Source organism: Salmo salar, chromosome ssa09 (assembly GCF_905237065.1).
Source record: "Salmo salar chromosome ssa09, Ssal_v3.1, whole genome shotgun sequence".
NCBI lineage: Eukaryota > Metazoa > Chordata > Actinopteri > Salmoniformes > Salmonidae > Salmo > Salmo salar.
In genome coordinates this window covers 70,747,614-70,767,190 of record NC_059450.1, presented here as the reverse complement: position 1 = coordinate 70,767,190, position 19,577 = coordinate 70,747,614, and the positions used below count along the sequence as shown (strand labels likewise).

Below are 19,577 nucleotides of genomic sequence, written 5' to 3'. Positions count from 1 at the left end.
TGATTGTCTCAAATGCATTAAGAAGGAAAGAAATTCCACAAATTAACTTTTAACAAGGCACACCTGTTAATTGAAATGCAATCCAGGTGACTACCTCATGAAGCTGGTTGAGAGAATGCCAAGTGTGTACAAAGCTGTCATTAAGGAAAGGGGTGTCTACTTTGAAGAAGTCGTTTTTGGTTTTGGTTACTACATGATTCCATATATGTTATTTCATAGTTTTCTACAATGTAGAAAATATAAAAATAAAGAAAGACCCTTGAATGAGTATGTGGGTACAAACTTTTGACTGGTACTGTATATCTAATAGAAATAAAAAATTGCATAGGGGCTTCAACAAAGTACTGAGTAAAGGGTCTGAATACTTATGTAAATGTGATATTTCAGTTATTTATTTTTTAAGAAATTAGCAAAAAATACTAAAAAACAAATTTTTCTTTGTCCTTATGGGTTATTGTGTGTGGACTGATGAGGGAAACAATTTAATCAATTTTAGAATAAGGCTGTAACGTAACAAAGTGGATAAAGTCAAGGGGTCTGAATACTTTCTGAATGCACTTCAGAAGGTATTCAAACACACGTTCACGAACCAACACTTGAACACACTCACAACCACCACCTACACAATGGTACTCAGAGGAAGGAACACCACAGCAACAGTCCCCTGCCTCCCTGGCTAGCCTACGTTGTCACCTGCGTCTCCACCATTGATTGGGAATCTCCCTGAAACGCTGTCCAGAAATTGGCCAAACCCCCCTCCTGTGAAGAGGCAGCAGTTTACCATAGCAGCACGGAGCAGTCAGCCACACAGACAGACCGAGAAGTGGTTATCAGACACCCTGCTGAATAACGAATCAATTCAATCACTCACTAATTCAGCTCAAATGGAAAATCTTGCCTCCTCCATGAACCACAACTATCGTCCCATTTACAAAGCTGAATGCTATGTTGCTGCCGGAGGGTTGCACAATCTTATTCTGGAGGTGGCTGTGTAAGTGTGTAGGGGGAATTCAAGACTATGAGCACCAGCACTGTGCTAAATAAAGATTCTATAAAATACAGTAGGCTATACTTTGTTGTCATGGTAAGTAATTACTGCATTTAACATTACTACAGGTTAGGATCAAAGAAAAACACACATATAAATACAACCTCAAACAAATCATCGAACAATGAGGGCAAATATACCTAAACTATTTTCATGTTTATGTTATGATTGGGAGGGAGCAGAGGGCAGATCCGTCCCTCACCTCTCTCTCTCTCTCTCTCTCTCTCTCTCTCTCTCTCTCTCTCTCTCCCTCCCTCCCTCTCTCCCTCTCTCCCTCCCTCCAATGGCTTTATTGGCATGGGAAACATATGTTAACATTGCCATAGCAAGTGAAATAGATAATAAACAAAAGTGAAATAAACAATAACAAATGAACAGTAAACATTACACTCACAAAAGTTCCAAAAGAATAAAGACATTTCAAATGTCATATTATGTCTATATACAGTGCAGTGCTGTAACAATATGCAAATAGTTAAAGTACAAAAGGGAAAATAAATAAACATAAATATGGGTTGTATCTCTCTCTGTTACTGTATATACTGTAAAACAACCATAAAACAAACACACGAAGACACAGACAGTCACCTGAGGGAAGCACTTTAGCTTATGTTATGAATCCCCACCACAGGTGAGTTAAATATAGCATCTAGTAAATAGAGTATTTCTGAGAGCTCTTTTATATCTACTATGAAGGCTGCTAGTATAATAACCTGGGAACCCTACACTACACGCACACTCGCGCATGCGTGGGTAGGCACACACACAGCCTGTAGAGTCCAGGCAGGATCCATCTTTATTCTATTCAATTCTATTAAAGCGGCAGCTCAGCGCATACCTTTTAATTAGAGGCAGCGGTGGTCATATCATTAAAGTCACTCAGAGGGAACAGAGCACGGGTAGAGGACTGTTGTTAACAATTGGGGGGGGAGTTTTATTTGTATTATGTCTCTGTTTCCCCCTCAGGCTTTCTCCGCTTTCTTGATCCCGGCAGATATGTTTCAGCCCTGTGATAATGGTCATTATAATGTATAATCAAATCAAAATCAAATCAAATGTATTGGTCACATACACATGGTTAGCAGATGTTAATGCGAGTGTAGCGAAATGCTTGTGCTTCTAGTTCCGACCATGCAGTAATATCTAACAAGTAATCGAACAATTTCACAACAACTACCTTATACACACACAAGTGTAAAGGAATGAATACGAATATGTACATAAAAATATATAAATGAGTGATGGCCGAACGGCATAGGCAAGATGTAGGAGATGGTATAGACTACAGTATATACATATGAGATGAGTAATGTAGGGTATGTAAACATTATATAAAGTGGCATTGTTTAAAGTGGCTAGTGTATAGTAATTACACACAGGCTTTAAGGTTCCTTCTACTCTACTATGGCCCATAACTACAGTCTGATTAGACTTATTGAGACAAGGGATGGAATTCATTTCGATTTCGATCTTTTGGTTGACAATGCGGCTTTTAAAGGCAATGTTCATGAAGACCACATTTAAATGGTGCATTGCCAACAAGCTGCAATCGGATTGAATCCCGGCCAAGGGCTGTTTACGGCCAAGAAGCCCTGGACTACGGAGAACGGATACTAAACTTGTAGTTGATATCTGAAAACTGGAGACTTATGGAGAGTTTTCATTGGATTATATGAGGTTTAACGTTTAAGGGAACACGTTGTTAGCTTTTTTCCAAGCTTGTCGTCTGACCTCTAGCCAGCTGGCTCACCAAAAGCCTCCTTTCTTTTTGACTCTAAGCTTCTTAACTTGGCCATGATTGCTCTTTTGGGGCTTTAAGTATTTGACTTGCTGTTATGTGAGCATGTCTTCATTTCCATCATGCAGGATAGTCGGTGCCTAGACTATTATCATACATACAGTGCATTCAGGAAGTATTCAGACCCCTTGACTTTTTTCACAATTTGTTATGTTACAGCTTTATTCTAAGATGGATTCAATTGTTTTTTTTTGTCATCAATCTACACACAATGCCCCATAATGCACTGTACATCACACATCCCTCCTGGTGTGACCATGTGGGCTATCTGTCACGCAGTGTGTGTGTGTGTGTGTGTGTGTGTGTGTGTGTGTGTGTGTGTGTGTGTGTGTGTGTGTTATGTGTGTGTGTGTGTGTTTGCGCGCATGTGTCTGCGTGTGTTCGTGACTGCTCGTGCACGCTCCCCTCCTCTCAGGGTTCATGGGCACCCTTGTCATTCTCCCCATTCCAACGATGGTGATGGTGACATTTCGTGAGGAGGCAGAGGGAAAGGGATATTTTTTGGGCTGCATAGGAACTGAATTATTCATAACTTGCTGCCAGAGCCGTATATTTCAATGGCCTCCTGTTTATAAATCCTTCAGCTTTTTAATGGCACTGAATTATATCAGATACACCTAATCTAGTTTCCCTGCCAGTCACAGGCTTAAATTTAGGTTAGATAGGTAGATATAGTCAACTAGAAAGTGAAGAAACAGTTTGGCAGCTATAATACCTAAATAGAATGGAAGAGAGTAGAAATAACAAGGGTGTTTGAATTATACTTATTACAGATATGATATAAGAGAATGGGGGAGTGGATGTTGGCTCTCTCTCTCTCTCTCTCTCTCTCTCTCCTCTCCTCTCCTCTCCTCTCCTCTCCTCTCCTCTCCTCTCCTCTCCTCTCCTCTCCTCTCCTCTCCTCTCCTCTCCTCTCCTCGGACACAGTGTTTCATGGCTCCATGCAGCCCACATACTGCATCTGTTTCTTCCAGCTGTTCATGTCACCATAGTAATGCGGACTGCTGCCAGAGCAGCGGCATTTCAGCTCCGTACAGCCCAGAAGGTCAGACGCAGGCATGGGGTGTGGGGGTGGGGACAAGGGCACAAGGCCGAACCACCCCAACACACACACATAAACAAAGAAACACACACAACAAACACACTCTTCTCATCCACCGCCCTCATCACTACCAGTGCACACACATAATCCGCACACACACTCATCACCCCCCGCCACCACAAATCATGCTGCCAGCCAGGCCCCATGCTAACACACCCACTCTAGCCACCTGGTGAGAGAGGCAAGGCTGGGCACAGATGGTAAACAACTGGGGACACCTGTTAGGAAACATGTCATTATGGTGAGAGCTCAGTATTCCACATGCATTGTGATCATGATGTAGCCGTGCCAGAAAGTAGCAGGGAGGAATGAAGGAAGCAATATTTCTTGTAGGTAGCTCTTAATGATTGTGAGATTAGGAAAGATGTGAGACATCACTGCAAGCTGGCTATATGGAGCCACTGTGTTCTACCAGGGAGAGAGAGCAGGAGAGATTAGCCCTGCTGTGCTCTGTGTGTGTGTGTGTGTGTGTGTGTGTGTGTGTGTGTGTGTGTGTGTGTGTGTGTGTGTGTGTGTGTGTGTGTGTGTGTGTGTGTGTGTGTGTGTGTGTGTGTGTGTGTGTGTGTGTGTGTCTTTCTCTCAGACAGGGGCTCTTCCACTGACCATACAGAGTAGTCAAGGAGACTCCCACTACCTCCACTGAGCAACAGAGGACAAACAAGACCTGTGTCACACACTGACTCATTGAGAACACACACACACAGAAGAAGGTTTGGGAGACTTACTGATGTGTACAGGAAGCCCTCGCTGTTCATGGCCAGGTAGAGCTTGGTCTGAACTCCCTGGATGGCCACCACTCGAAGCCCCACTGGAATGAGGTTGAATATGGCTGGGGAGGAGAAAGAGAGAGTTACTCACAATCCTGTCAACAAATGGAGGGAAAAACCCCATGTCTAATATCTTGTGAAGAAGAGAGTACGCACAATGTTTATCCACCAGTAAATAGAATTTAGTGAAGCCATGCCTCAGTCTGAGTTTTCCTGCTTGAGGGGGCATCTAGGGTGACTAAACACCAGCAGGTAGCAACTCCTGTACGGACTCAGGAGAGGCGAAGGTCGAGAGCCGTACGTCCTCCGAAACACAACCCCGCCAAGCCTCACTGCTTCTTGACACAATGCCCACTTAACCCGGGAGCCAGCCGCACCAATGTGTCAGAGGAAATACCGTACACCTGGCGATCGTGTCAGCGTGCACTGTGCCCAGCCAGCCACAGGAGTCGCTAGAGCGCGATGGGACGAGGACATCCCAGCCGGCCAAACCCTCCCTTACCCCGTACGACGCTGGGCCAATTGTGCGTCGCCCATGGGTCTACTGTCCGCGGCCGGCTGTGAAACAGCCCGGCATCGAACCAGGATCTGTAGTAATGCAGCTAGCATTGCGGTGCAGTGCATTAGACCGATGCGCCACTCGGGAGGCCCCCAGGAGCAGAGCTAATCTAAGTAGAGAACGAGACATTAAGCTAAGACTTCTGCCCGCACTATTCCTGCCAACCACATCCTTTCACTCTACCCCAGTCTCCTCCATGGAGTTAGCTACAGTACTGCTTAGCTTAGCAGGCTAAACAGAGACTTCTCTCCACCCGGCTCTATCCTCATATGCCAAACCCGCTCACACCTTTGTCCTACTGTCACTGTGCTAGCCAGGAAGCTGACAATCTCCCCTGGCCACACTGCATTCATACGCCAAGGGAGAGAGAGGCAGCCCGCCACCACAGGGGTCTGCTCCTGAACAGAGAGGGGGTATTCATAGTGTGAGCAGCGGTTGAGAGAGGCAAATGATGTAGCCTTAAAGAAGTTAAATAATGATAAAAATGAATAAATAATCATCTCTCACGCTCGCTGAAAAAAGGCAAACAGAGACGGTGATTTGTGCTCTTTTTCTCAAAGTTAAGCTATTATTGTAACTACTGCCATTATTGAAACTACTGCCTTATGTCCTATTGTAACTATAAAGCTGTTATTGTAGCTACTGCCGTTATGTCCTATTGTAACTGTAAAGCTGTTATTGTAACTACTGCCTTATGTCCTATTGTAACTGTAAAGCTGTTATTGTAACTACTGCCTTATGTCCTATTGTAACTGTAAAGATGTTATTGTAACTACTGCCATTATGTCCTATTGTAACTATAAAGCTGTTATTGTAACTACTGCCTTATGTCCTATTGTAACTATAAAGCTGTTATTGTAACTACTGCCTTATGTCCTATTGTAACTGTAAAGCTGTTATTGTAACTACTGCCTTATGTCCTATTGTAACTGTAAAGATGTTATTGTAACTACTGCCATTATGTCCTATTGTAACTGTGAAGCTGTTAGGGAAAGGGGGATACCTAGTCAGTTGTACAACTGAATGCATTCAACTGAAATGTGTCTTCCGCATTTAACCCAACTCCTCTGAATCAGAGAGGTGCGGTGGGCTGCCTTAATCGACATCCACGTCTCCGGCATTATTGTAACTACTGCCGTTATGTCCTATTGTAACTATAAAGCTGTTATTGTAGCTACTGCCGTTATGTCCTATTGTAACTATAAAGCTGTTATTGTAGCTACTGCCGTTATGTCCTATTGTAACTGTAAAGCTGTTATTGTAACTACTGCCGTTATGTCCTATTGTAACTATAAAGCTGTTATTGTAGCTACTGCCGTTATGTCCTATTGTAACTGTAAAGCTGTTATTGTAACTACTGCCTTATGTCCTATTGTAACTGTAAAGCTGTTATTGTAGCTACTGCCGTTATGTCCTATTGTAACTGTAAAGCTGTTATTGTAACTACTGCCATTATGTCCTATTGTAACTGTAAAGCTGTTATTGTAACTACTGCCGTTATGTATTGTATTTGTAAAGCTGTTATTGTAACTACTGCCGTTATGTATTGTATTTGTAAAGCTGTTATTGTAACTACTGCCGTTATGTCCTATTGTAACTGTAAAGCTGTTATTGTAACTACTGCCGTTATGTATTGTATTTGTAAAGCTGTTATTGTAACTACTGCCGTTATGTATTGTATTTGTAAAGCTGTTATTGAAACTACTGCCGTTATGTATTGTATTTGTAAAGCTGTTATTGTAACTACTGCCGTTATGTATTGTATTTGTAAAGCTGTTATTGTAACTACTGCCGTTATGTATTGTAACTGTAAGCTGTTATTGTAACTACTACCGTTATGTATTGTAACTGTATTCTTAGTTACGCCAACATCAAAGCCAAACAGTGGCTTTGCTGCTGTGTCCTGCCCCCTCTCCTCTTCTGTCCTGGCTGGCACTAATTGCACACAATGCTGCCATGCTGCCACATGCATGCCCTCTGGTAACAGAGGACAGGGTCACTCTGGGCTATGGGATAAAGACAGGCACATCTCTGTGTGAGGGGATTTACATAATCACACAGGAATATAAGGACACACACACTTGACAGGCACACACACACACACACACACACACAGGCGCACACACACACATACACACACACACACACGTCTATATGGAGCAGATAGGATGCCAGCAACATAAGAACAATGGGAGAGGATGTGTTTGTCATCAGCACTGGTCCTCTGCTTCTCCCTTTTACTCTTAGTTTACTGACAGATTCAAGAACTTAGGTGCTAGGAACAACCACACAGGGGTCTCACCACAGATCCTCTCTAAATAACTACTTCCTCCCTCCAGAGAGGAAGCCCATATAAGCAGTCCAGCTGTGATGGACTCTCTCCCCTGACCTTAACACTAAGACAGCCTCTGTGTTTCCCCAGGCTTCCATGGTGAACAATAGAAGAGGAGTAGGGATTTCATCAAGTAAAAAGCTACTCCAACCCACTGTAGAGGTAGTACTGCAGAATGATGCTGTAAATACACCCTCTGCTCTCCTGTCCGCCTCTTTTCCCTCCATCTCTCGTCTCCTCCTTCCTCTCCTCTCTTTCATCTCTCTTCTCCTCCATCCTCTCTTCCCCTGCTGACCTGGGCTGATCCCAGTCCCACCAGAGCTCACCCTGATGACCCTTTCCTGTTTCAGTATGACAATGCCCCCATGCACAAAGCGAGGTCCATACAGAAACTTGGACTTGACCGGCCTGCACAGAGCCCTTACCTCAACCCCATCGAACACCTTAGGGATGAATTGGAAAGCCGACTGCGAGCCAGGCCTAATCGCCCAACATCAGTGCCCGAGCTCACTAATGGTCTTGTTGCTGAATAGAAGTTTTTTGCTGTTGTTGATGTAGCTAAAGTGTTTTTGTTGTTGAAAGTATCCGTATGGGAATAGACAGGATTCCGTTACATTCATGGTATTGGCGACCACATTCCTGCTACAGCTCATCCCCCTGCAGCACGACGGGATCTCTCCACTTAATAATGCTCGCTCTACCCCTTCCCATCTCTCTCTCTCTCTCCCCATCTATTTCTGCTGCGGCTCATCTGACTACATGGACCTATCTGCTTAATATTTTTCTCTCTCCCCTCTCTCTCTCCTTTTCCCTCTCTTTGTCTGTTCGCTGCGTGCTGAGACCCACACACAGACACAGCTGCGGTAAACTTCATTTCAGTGGGATTACCAGCCAATTGGCCGCCTGGGATTTTCGAGAGGGGAAACTCAATTACTTGTATCTCACAGAACACCTGAGGTTCAACACAAACATAACAGTAAAACACATGCCCAGTCCTGATAAGAGACTAACTACGTTCAACATGTGATTACATCTCATGGCATTGTTCTACTTCAAACCGTCTGTACTGTAGTCTGAGAACCATTCATATAGGAGATGATTATGAAGGAACAAAGCAGAGCTCAGATCATCAGCATAAATATTACTGCTCAACATACAGAGAGAGGAGGGACAAACTAACACAGATTCAAATGTACCCGGCGACAAAGGCTTCGCCTCCCAACCCCAAGCCTTGATTAGCCAATTAGATCAATGTGGGTGAATCTTAGTTTAAGGGTATAACCGGATTTAAGCAGTGTTATGACAGCGAGGAGAAAGAGGTGGGTGAATCGCCTTTGAGAATGTCTTGAATCGGTGCTTCTCTCTTTGGAAACTTGGAAATGAATTGGTATGCGCTGGATGTTATTTTGCATAATGGTTCAGAATGTTGCCTGTCTAATGAAGTCTGTCTGATTTTAAAATACTGCTTCAAAAGTTAAAAATATCCTCCAGATATCTCAAATAATTCCATGCCGTAAAAATGACCTGCCCAGCTAGAGCAAAAGTTGGGCTGCTCTGGATTTGGTAAACAAAAGTTTAAAAAAACATCAACGAACACTGCTGTATGAGTGCTACCTCAGCAATGTTAGAATGCTTGTGTGTGTGTGTGTGTGTGTGTGTGTGTGTGTGTGTGTGTGTGTGTGTGTGTGTGTGTGTGTGTGTGTGTGTGTGTGTGTGTGTGTGTGTGTGTGTGTGTGCACTTACATTTGAGTAGCTCCTCTCCCACCATCACAAGACACCATAGCTCAGGACTGCGCTCCCGTCACCATGGAGACAAGAGCACCCAGCGCCTAACAACGCTATTTTTGGACCGGTGCAAACAGCTTCACTTTTCTCCCGTTCTTATTCAGCCAGCTATCATTTTTCTCTTCCAAGCGGAAATGTTTTGGTTGGGAAAAGCAGGCCAATTGTTACATAACGTATCTCAATAGGACTGTAACTGTTAACAGCTCTATCTAACCAGCTCTAGGAAACATGGAACGGTTAACAGCTCTAGGAAACATGGAACTGTTAACAGCTCTATCTAACCAGCTCTAGGAAACATGGAACTGTTAACAGCTCTATCTAACCAGCTCTAGGAAACATGGAACTGTTAACAGCTCTATCTAACCAGCTCTAGGAAACATGGAACTGTTAACAGCTCTATCTAACCAGCTCTAGGAAACATGGAACTGTTAACAGCTCTATCTAACCAGCTCTAGGAAACATAGAACTGTTAACAGCTCTATCTAACCAGCTCTAGGAAACATGGAACTGTTAACAGCTCTATCTAACCAGCTCTAGGAAACATGGAACTGTTAACAGCTCTATCTAACCAGCTCTAGGAAACATGGAACTGTTAACAGCTCTATCTAACCAGCTCTAGGAAACATGGAACTGTTAACAGCTCTATCTAACCAGCTCTAGGAAACATGGAACTGTTAACAGCTCTATCTAACCAGCTCTAGGAAACATGGAACTGTTAACAGCTCTATCTAACCAGCTCTAGGAAACATGGAACTGTTAACAGCTCTATCTAACCAGCTCTAGGAAACATGGAACTGTTAACAGCTCTATCTAACCAGCTCTAGGAAACATGGAACTGTTAACAGCTCTATCTAACCAGCTCTAGGAAACATGGAACTGTTAACAGCTCTATCTAACCAGCTCTAGGAAACATGGAACTGTTAACAGCTCTATCTAACCAGCTCTAGGAAACATGGGAGTGGGGAGTGGTTGGTGTGTGTTGTGTTCATTTTCTCTTCTCTAAGTAGGCTCCCTCCCCTCTATGTTATTCATATCTCCCTCCTCCCTCATCCCTCCCCCTCTCCTCTCCTCCCTGCAACGGCAACATAATAAAACCAGACGATTACCGAGTCTGTTATTGCGCTGACTGACACGCAGGCTGCACAGAACGGTGTTCATTTGTGTGATAGAAGTGTCATCTGGCTTAAGTGACTAATTGAATATAGTCGGGGCTAATTTACATTCTCCCAGAATGCCACATTCGTTTAGCGTCGGGGTGATGGTGATCCGGGCAGCCGCAGGTATTACATTCGTGCCCTGACGACGAACCACACGGCACCATGAGGCACGGGCGCAGGGCGGGCACTTCCGGGGCGCGCCAACGCTGGGAGGGAATAGTGCTCTGAGGCTGTTAATAGTCTACCTACCACTCTGCCAAGGCAACTCTAGTAGAGGTGTTATCAGGACAGGGTAGGACTTGTGTTCCTATAACGACATCAGTCAATTACCTCTTAATGCAATGTTTTTACTGACGAGCGTCATAATGTCACAACAGTATATGACATCCAATACCGTTGCCAGCAATTACAAAGCAGGAAGCAGCTGTCAGTCAATAGTGACTGTGCGGTGATCAGGATGAGTGCATCTCTTAACAGCCTGCACAGAAAACCCTGGGACTCTCCATGTGCAGAGGCCCTCAAACATCCATCAGTCTGTACATCTATCTAATATCTATCTATCCACATGTGTTGGATTGTGTTTGTGCCTGGTGGATGTATGCTCTTGTTTTGCTACCTATCTCTACTTTAATCTGCCCATTGTAGAACATTGCACCCTGAGCAGTGGGAGTACTGCTACTGAATGATCAATGCTGTGTGGATTACCGAAAGCCTGGTGTTACTAAGGTCTGTAACAGTTTAAAAATCCAATCAGCCACTGGACTGATCTCCCTAAACACAATATAATGCTCCACATCATTGCTGTAAGCCACGTTTTATTCTATTGTTTGTTTTACACATCTCAAAGGCTTTGGAAAATATGAGGAATGGATAATACTGGATTTTAATTCCGATGAAGGATACAAATAGACTGAACCAAAAACACTAAGTGTACAAAACATTAGGAAGCACCCCTCCCTTTTGCCCTCAGAACAGCCTCAATTCGTCGAGGCATGGACTCTACAAGGTGTTGAATGCGTTCCACAGGGATGCTGGCCCATGTTGACTCCAATGCTTCTCACAGCTGTGTCAAATTAGCTGGATGTCCTTTGGGTGATGGACCATTCTTGATACACACAGGATACTGTTGAGCGTGAAAAACCCAGCTATGTTGCAGTTCTTGACACAAACCGGTGCGCCTGGCACCTACTACCATATCCCGTTCAAAGGCACATACATCTTTTGTCTTGCCCATTCACCCCGCACACATACACAATCCATATCCCTTAAAAATCCTTCTTTAACCTGTCTCCTGCCCTTCATCTACACTGAGTGAAGTGGATTTAACAGGTGACATCAATAAGAGATCATAGCTTTCACCTGGTCAGTCTATGACATGGAAAGAGCAGGTGTTCTTAATGTTTTGTACAGTCAGTGTAAGTCTATCTGTATGAGATACGCAGTAAACGTGTAGCAGTGGAGAGATCTCAAATGTGATCCGAGCGAGAAAGAAATTCAGCCACAACTTAGAACAGTATGCAGAATGTACAGATCAAAGCTGTGCTTCTTCTTTGAAACGGAATCAGACAGGAAATGTTCATTTGATGTTACTGTGCCAATACTGTTTACTGTGTTGATGCACAGTTAACTGATGATCGGGTTTATTTACACGGGAAATATGATGGTCTGGAATCAGCATGGAGTAGATGGGTTAGGTTGATGGACAACGTAGTATTCATTAGACACCCCATGGAAGAAAACTGTCTTAAAAAGTAAGGGACTACCTGAACTTGTCCAATAAAAAAATGCTAGTTTTTGTCTTCCGATGCAAAATGCAGGGGGTCCCAAACTTGTTGGTGCCGGAGACCCCTTACGTGATAGCAAATTCATCAGGGACCCCCTCAAAATCAGTACACAATTATGACTTTAGAGTTGTCACGCCCTGACTTGAGAGAGCCTTTTTATGTCTCTATTAAGGTTTGGTCAGGGTGTGATTTGGGTGGGCATTCTATGTCCTTTTTTCTATGTTTTTGTATTTCTTTGTTTTGTCCTGGTATGGCTCTCAATCAGGGACAGCTGTACATCGTTGTCGCTGATTGGGAGCCATACTTAGGCAGCCTGTTTTCCTTTGGGGTTTTGTGGGTAGTTGTTTCTGTTGTGTGGTTTGCACCTGACAGAACTGTTGGCGTTTGTTTGTTTCTTATGTTCAAGTGTTTTGTATTATTAAAACATCAATATGAACATTCACCACGCTGCATCTTGGTCCCCTCTTTCAGATGATCGTTACAAGAGTGCTATAAAAGGAGTTTAATTATGACTGCTGCAGCACATGGCAAGACTTACCAAGTCTCAGGCCCAGGGAAATATCATTTTAAAGCCCTCCTTCTTCGTATTGGAGAGAAATTTGCCGGTTTCAAGACCATTTCCTGCAATTCTACACATTTTCCAATGGGGCAGAGAGACCGTTTTCCAGTTTGAAAGCTTAGATTAAAGTGCATTTATGTTCAAACCCATTTTGGGGGGAATACAAGAAGTATTGAGTTAAAAAATGGATCATTGATGAAGTACTGTGGATCCCTGTGTGCCTCCCAGACCCTGCTGTGCATCTAAGGGTAGCCTATATTGTAGATTAATAATATTCTATTGTATTGCACCTTCTAAACTTGTTCCACCGACCCCTCGGCCAAAATCGTTTAATCTGTTGTTGCTAGAATTATTTATATAAAACCATTCTATTTGATGTATTATGATTTTTAGCCCAGTTTGGGAACCACTGCCCTAATGAATATGTCCCTGGTGCCAGCCGAGCAGAGGAGACTTACTGTAGCCATTGTCCTCCTCCTTTGTCCCGTCGATGGTGCCATCTGCTTGCAGCTGCAGGTGGAAGCCCTGTCGACTGTACAGCTTCGTCACAATCCCCTTCAACTGGGGTTCTGAGGAGAGGGGGAGAGAGGGAGGAGGGAGGAGGGAGAAGAGGGGGAGTGTGAGATTGGAGACAGGCTCTGATCCTGCATCAAGGCTTGTCTTATTCCTGGAGAAAGATGAAGTTGCATCAAGATGCTGATGTTGTTGTATAGTCAAGATGCTGATTTCAGTTCAGTTTTGTGCACCCTCTCCAAAATGGACTGGGGTAGGGTGAGATGATACTAGAGTTGTGCCCACACAGGAACCTTGTTCACCCATCCACCAGCCATGTATCTTATAACAAGATATCCTATCCTATAATCCTGGCACGCTAGGTTATAAACTACATTAGAAACTGCTGATTGGATGACAGCCGTGGTATGTCAGACCGTATAGCACGGGTATGACAAAACATTTATTTTTACTGCTCTTATTATGTTGGTAACCAGTTTATAATAGCAATAAGGCACCTCAGGGGTTTGTGGTATATGGCCAATATACCACGGCTAAGGGCTATACCCAGGCACTCTGCGTTGCGTCGTGCTTAAGAATAGCCCTTAGCCGTGGCCTATTGGCCATATACCACACCCCCTCGGGCCTTATTGCTTAAGTAACTAACCAGTCCCCCCAGTCCTGCTCCCAATAGGCCCAGCGTAGCCACATTCTCAGCTCTCCAAAGGCTCAAGGGACCAGTGCAAACACATCTCTGCTGACGTCTAGAAGATCAAGCCATGGATACCGGCGTATGAGCAAACAGTTCCTATCTCTACCACACACAGGAACAGGGAAGGACTAGGGAGACTAGAAAGGAAGTCTGGGTTTATTCCAAAGGGGCCTGTGGCTGCACCTGAGAGGATTACATGGAGAGCAGGTGCTTGAGAGTAAGAGTCAATATTTATGCAGGATAAGCACTGTTTGATTTTTTTTTTATGCCAACTGTCCATATCATGTTTGTTTGTTCCCTAGTGAAAATGCCATGTTTTAAATATGGGGTATACAACTTCCTTCTATGGTGTAATGGATGGCCATGTATTGTGGGAAAAGAATTCCGTCCATCTATGCCATCCAAAGAAATGTTCTGGGACAACTAAAGAGTGCACTCTTACAAAGTACAAATTATGCTAGTCAATGGATTAACAAAGTTAGTAGTTCAAACTCCATCTAAAGAGATTTTAGTTGGGAAGGCGGTGGCCTATATCTTATATAAAAAAATCAAACCTGGAAGTGTCTATGATGACACAAGCTTGACATTTTAGTGTGTCATGTTCCACTAAGAGCTGTCCTTTCCCCATGTTGCCTTCCCTAAAGGACTGTCCTTTACCGTGATTTACCACACCTTTCATCCTCTCTTTCATGTGCTTTACCTTTCAATACTGCCATTACTACCCTCACAAAGGTTACCGCCTGGCAAGTACTCATGCTTTGGCTATTTTTTGCATCACTGGCTCCCTACTATAGGAACCTTTTAAGACCGATACATCAGGAGGCTGACGTCTTTTCAAAGGCAGAGATTTTTCGCCAAAATGTCAGTCCACTATTCATAAGTAAACTGAGTGTGATGCTGGGTAGCCATCTGGGTTCCTGTAACAAGCCATAAAGAGCATTTCCTCAACGTTGCTTAAAGTGCATTGAATGAAAATATGTGGATTGGAGGAGAAAATTGCATGGAAGACTTCTTTATTTGTAAATTCCCATGCTACCTTCAAAACACACATTCACAAGGTGTTACATCACAAGGAAATAATGTATCGAAGACAGAGAATGGCGTCATAAGGTGAAATCAGTGGGTGGCTTTTTCTACCAGGAGACGTGCTCAGGGATCTCTTCTCACACACTCACTGACACACCCAAACACATCCATACACAAACACACTCGCATAGCCGCAGCAGAAAAGTATCTTGCTTCTGCCGAGGCTCCACATATGTGTTACGTAAACCACACACTCCCTATCCCTGTCCCCTCCCGACTCCACAGTCCTGCCTCAGGGAGGTGGAAGAGGGGGATGAGGTGGGATGAAAGAGGGTACTGGCTGGTATCATGGTGTGGGTCCAGTTCTGAGGGAACACTGCAGGGTAGCTTAGCCCCAGCCCCCCGAGCAACACAGCCCCAATCTCCTCCACTCCACCCTCACCTGCATAATGCACTTACAAAACAGCCTGAAACAGCCTGTGAACTTGATGGGAGAGGAATTAACTGGAGCTCATTTTGGTCTGAAAGCACAGGGCTGAGTCACGCTCAGCAAACCTCAGCGGTGCTCATTAACCAAGGGCCACGGCTCATGTAGCTTTGTAAACATCACAGAGAACCAGCCGTAAGGTAGTGCTGGTATGTAGCACAGCTAATGGTCAAAAGCAAGCTGGTCTGTTTCACTGTATACTCTGGTTCTGGATGTCTGGTTGTGGATGTGGTTCTGTCTGGGCTCTGTAAGCTGCAGTAGAGGCTAAGCCTTCACTAACTACATGAATCGCACCTTGGCAGAATATACTGCACGGGCCATTCAGGGACTGAGAGGTCTCTTGGGATGCCTTATCAGACTGTTGTTAGAGCACTGCTCTGAAATACAGACCGTGGACTAAACTACACTGTCTGTACAGGAAACGTCCCTGGAAGTTTTTGCTGGTTGGTTTTGAAATCCCCAAATATAAAGTTGAATCCATGTGTACAGGATGTTAAACTTCACAAAGTGTGTTTGACATATTCTTCAGAAAAGTATAAATATCCTTCATCATGTTCTACACTTGGTGAAAGTACACAAAACTACTCAAATGCTTGGGTGCCTGCTGTACATTCTGTGTCCCATGATAGTACACTAAAGCAATATATCTGCATAGAGTCTTGTTTATGGTTGCTCATTGTGGATTCAGATAATATCATGGCAATGATATTTAAAGACCACAGTGGGCTTGTGTTATGCTCTAATCCTGTTTAGCTGGCTCTATTGTAATGGTCCACATGGGATTACACGAGCAGAAGCACCAATATAATACATCACTTAGGTAGTTATTAACAGTCTGAAATGTCATAGTTTTGTGCATGAACTAAAATACACATCCATAGGGAGACCTTCTCACTGTCTTTCCTTTGATCTAAATCTGTATTTATAGATTTTGATTAACATTCTATGGATATTTAATATATATATATATATATATATATATATATATATGTATGTATCAAATCGAATCATTTATACATTTTGATGTTGTTCCTATACCTATATAGCCACTTTGGTTGTCCAGTGGCCCTGATATTTGGTGCACAGAGCAGAGTTGGGGAAAGTGATGATGAAACATAAGAAATGGAAACAGAAATCAAATGTATGAATTGTGATGGTCTAACGGAATTAGCGATACCCAAAACAGACCTGGTCGCCTCCGTCTCCTCTTCTTGGAGCCAAAGAGTTTGACCCGAGAGAACATAGACAGCCGGCTCGGTTTCTCGCATGGCTTCGTCTTGTTCGGGCTGCTAACGCAGCGGCAGGCATTAGATTTCTCCCGCTCCCTCGCCTGCCTTTTCTGACGAATAAGGGAGCTGGCTAACGCTGCAGCCATGGCCAGTTTGACGGTTTTCCGGAGAAAACTTCCAGACTATGAAAAATGTTCTCCTCTACCTCTTTAAATCTTTTATTGAAAATCTTTCTCAAGGAGCAGTGGTCATCCAACGATTCCTCAAATGCAAAGGGCAGTCATTGCTCGTTAATTGTGAAATAAATAGATTCAATTCAAAATGCAGTCAGTGCATAAAAAAGTACCTCCACTCCTCTTCAAAATGATGACTATTAAATGTTCTGTAAGTTGATAATTTTTCTGTTGGTTTTGTTGGGCGTAGCTCGGTAACGGTGCATCTTATCTCCGGAAATAAAAAACTGTCCTCAACAAAAAATGACGAGACACATGTTCCACTCTCGTACAGCACAAATAGTGGCATTTCTTCAGCATCATAGCTAACGCGCAGCTGTTTCCCTAAAAGCCGTTTTGCACCATCCTACAAAAGCAGGGACCATGCACATGAAGAGTGGCGCAGACGCAGGTGGTTGTGGACGGCGCTAATGCGCAGCCAGAAAAACACCTGTTGGAGGACGCAGAGAAAACGTTTCCAATGCTGATGTTTTCCTCTTATCTTTTACGTCGTTAATCTCCCCCGTCACGGGCAAAGCGCTGCTAGTACAGTGCACGGACTAAACCGGTTTAGTAGATAGAGCGTCGGGTGAGGATAGAGAGACTAATTATTAGAGAGATTAAATTAGTTTTCCCTCTCTTGTTCAAACAAGGCGACATATGAAATAAACCGCTTCAAACACAGTATCAGACCCCAGTGCATATTGCACAGTCTAAGCTATACTGCTGCGCTCCGAGGGAGCATCCTACCCAGGCGCAGAACTAGCGCGGGGGGAACCGGGAGGGGGAGTGGGGGTGGAGGGGAGCAGGAGAATATTCTGGTACCCTCTCTCTCTGTCCCTTCAATTATTCAATACCGATTCAATGAGTATGTCTTTTAGGCATAACCATTACGCACACGAAAGATTTATCAAAAAGTTGGGGATGAAATTTCTCATAAAGCGTATCACTCGCAGTAGATCCCGTAGCCCACACTAATTAATAAACACATTTTCCTTATCATGCAATATACAATTAGCCATGGTCCCTGCAATCATTTTAGCACTTTTAATTATGTGTGTGAGATAAGCAAGGCGACCTGCATCCCCAAACTCCACTGCAGTACCTTGGACAACGACACTGCCTTGAGATTTTGCCCACCCCCACCTGCTTCACTGCAGACACCCAAACAAACGTGACCGTGGTGCTCAAGTGCGAGGGACAGTGACCAATGACTCAGAATGTGGGAAAAGCCCTGACACAGTGGAAGATGGATTGGGCTACCTCTGCCACCTATACACTCATGTGAAGAAAAACTCTGAAAGCAGCCACTGGCATAAAACAAGACAGGGCGATGGAGTAAATGAGTCTCGGGTTGAAACTGAGCCATCATCAATATTTCACATCCTGTCTGTCCCTAGAGAAGGGTGAGGAGATGGGCATGTGGCGACAACAGGAAGCTCGTGTCCACATGTTTGACCAGCGTGCTGCCATGGTAGTCTGGCATTTGCCTTGCACTGACGGCTAGGTCAAAAAATATACTTTATATTTATTGTTATCTTCAACCTAGTCCTAGACTGAGGGGCACCTACACATCTTTTTATCAGTTATTTACGACAAAACAATATGAGGATGTTGATGATACATATACGTTTGTAACAACTATGAAATGTAACGTTTGAGAAACATGGAGGAACGTCTACTTCTGACGTGAGACAGAGCTGGTAGTACATAAGAGCAACACATAACAGCGCACGCCCCTGATTCAATCGATCTACATTTTACACGTGGGAGTAAAAAAAAATCGATGGCACGCAACTCAGTGAAACGGATAGTCATCGAACAAACTCCCTCACAAGACAGGAGTCATATCCTGCTATTGCATCAACTGCTAGATCAAACATAGGTAAGGAGACAGCACCCCCCTCACTGACAAGGCTACTTACAATAACTCCCTGAAGAAGCAGCAGTAGCTATACTTCCCATTCCTCCCTTTAAAGCGTCTCTGTTTCCTCTCTGTGCATCGTATCCGAATCAAATCCTCCGCAAGGGTGCCACCTACAGTCCAGATTTGAAGCTGCCGTACACAAACTTCACATGATCCATAGATCAATAGTGCTGTACATTAGTAGGATATTGCATACACTGCCACGCACAGAAGCCAAAGACCTGCATTTTTAAAATGATTTGTTCATAAAAATAAAGACAAACCTGTTACGATCAATTACATAGAAATAAACTATTTCCCAATCATTAATCCATCTATAACAGTCATAGTGAATAGACAATATTTAAAGCAGGTTTCTGAAAAGACTCAAGACTCCAGAGTATAACAACAGCCTACATATTTTACTAGAAAGTTAGGTAGGTAATACTTTTTCAAACTTAATCATCCAATAATATCAACCTGAGTGATCTGTTGTAAATATATCACCTTTCAACATACATACCGTTTAAAATATTACCGATATGTTTGTTACACTTGATATGCACCAATATGTAAAATGTCGAATTCTATCCATCAACTTCATCAAGTTTTATACAAGCCT

General features: G+C 43.6%; 1 protein-coding gene across 8 annotated transcripts in view; it reads right to left on the bottom strand.

Moving 5' to 3' along the window:
• Nucleotides 1-19,577, bottom strand: part of LOC106611730 (fibroblast growth factor 13) — a 169,686-nt gene that overhangs the window by 19,692 nt on the left and 130,417 nt on the right. For 7 of the 8 annotated variants that reach the window (XM_014212242.2, XM_014212243.2, XM_045723916.1 and 4 more), the window contains 2 exons: nucleotides 13,350-13,460; nucleotides 4,674-4,777 (listed from right to left, as the gene is read on the bottom strand). In XM_014212242.2, coding sequence (XP_014067717.1) covers nucleotides 4,674-4,777; nucleotides 13,350-13,460 — 215 coding nt within the window. Of the gene's footprint in view, nucleotides 1-4,673; nucleotides 4,778-13,349; nucleotides 13,461-16,796; nucleotides 17,762-19,577 lie in introns of those variants that run through there. The other variant, XM_014212245.2, reaches the window with a different exon arrangement.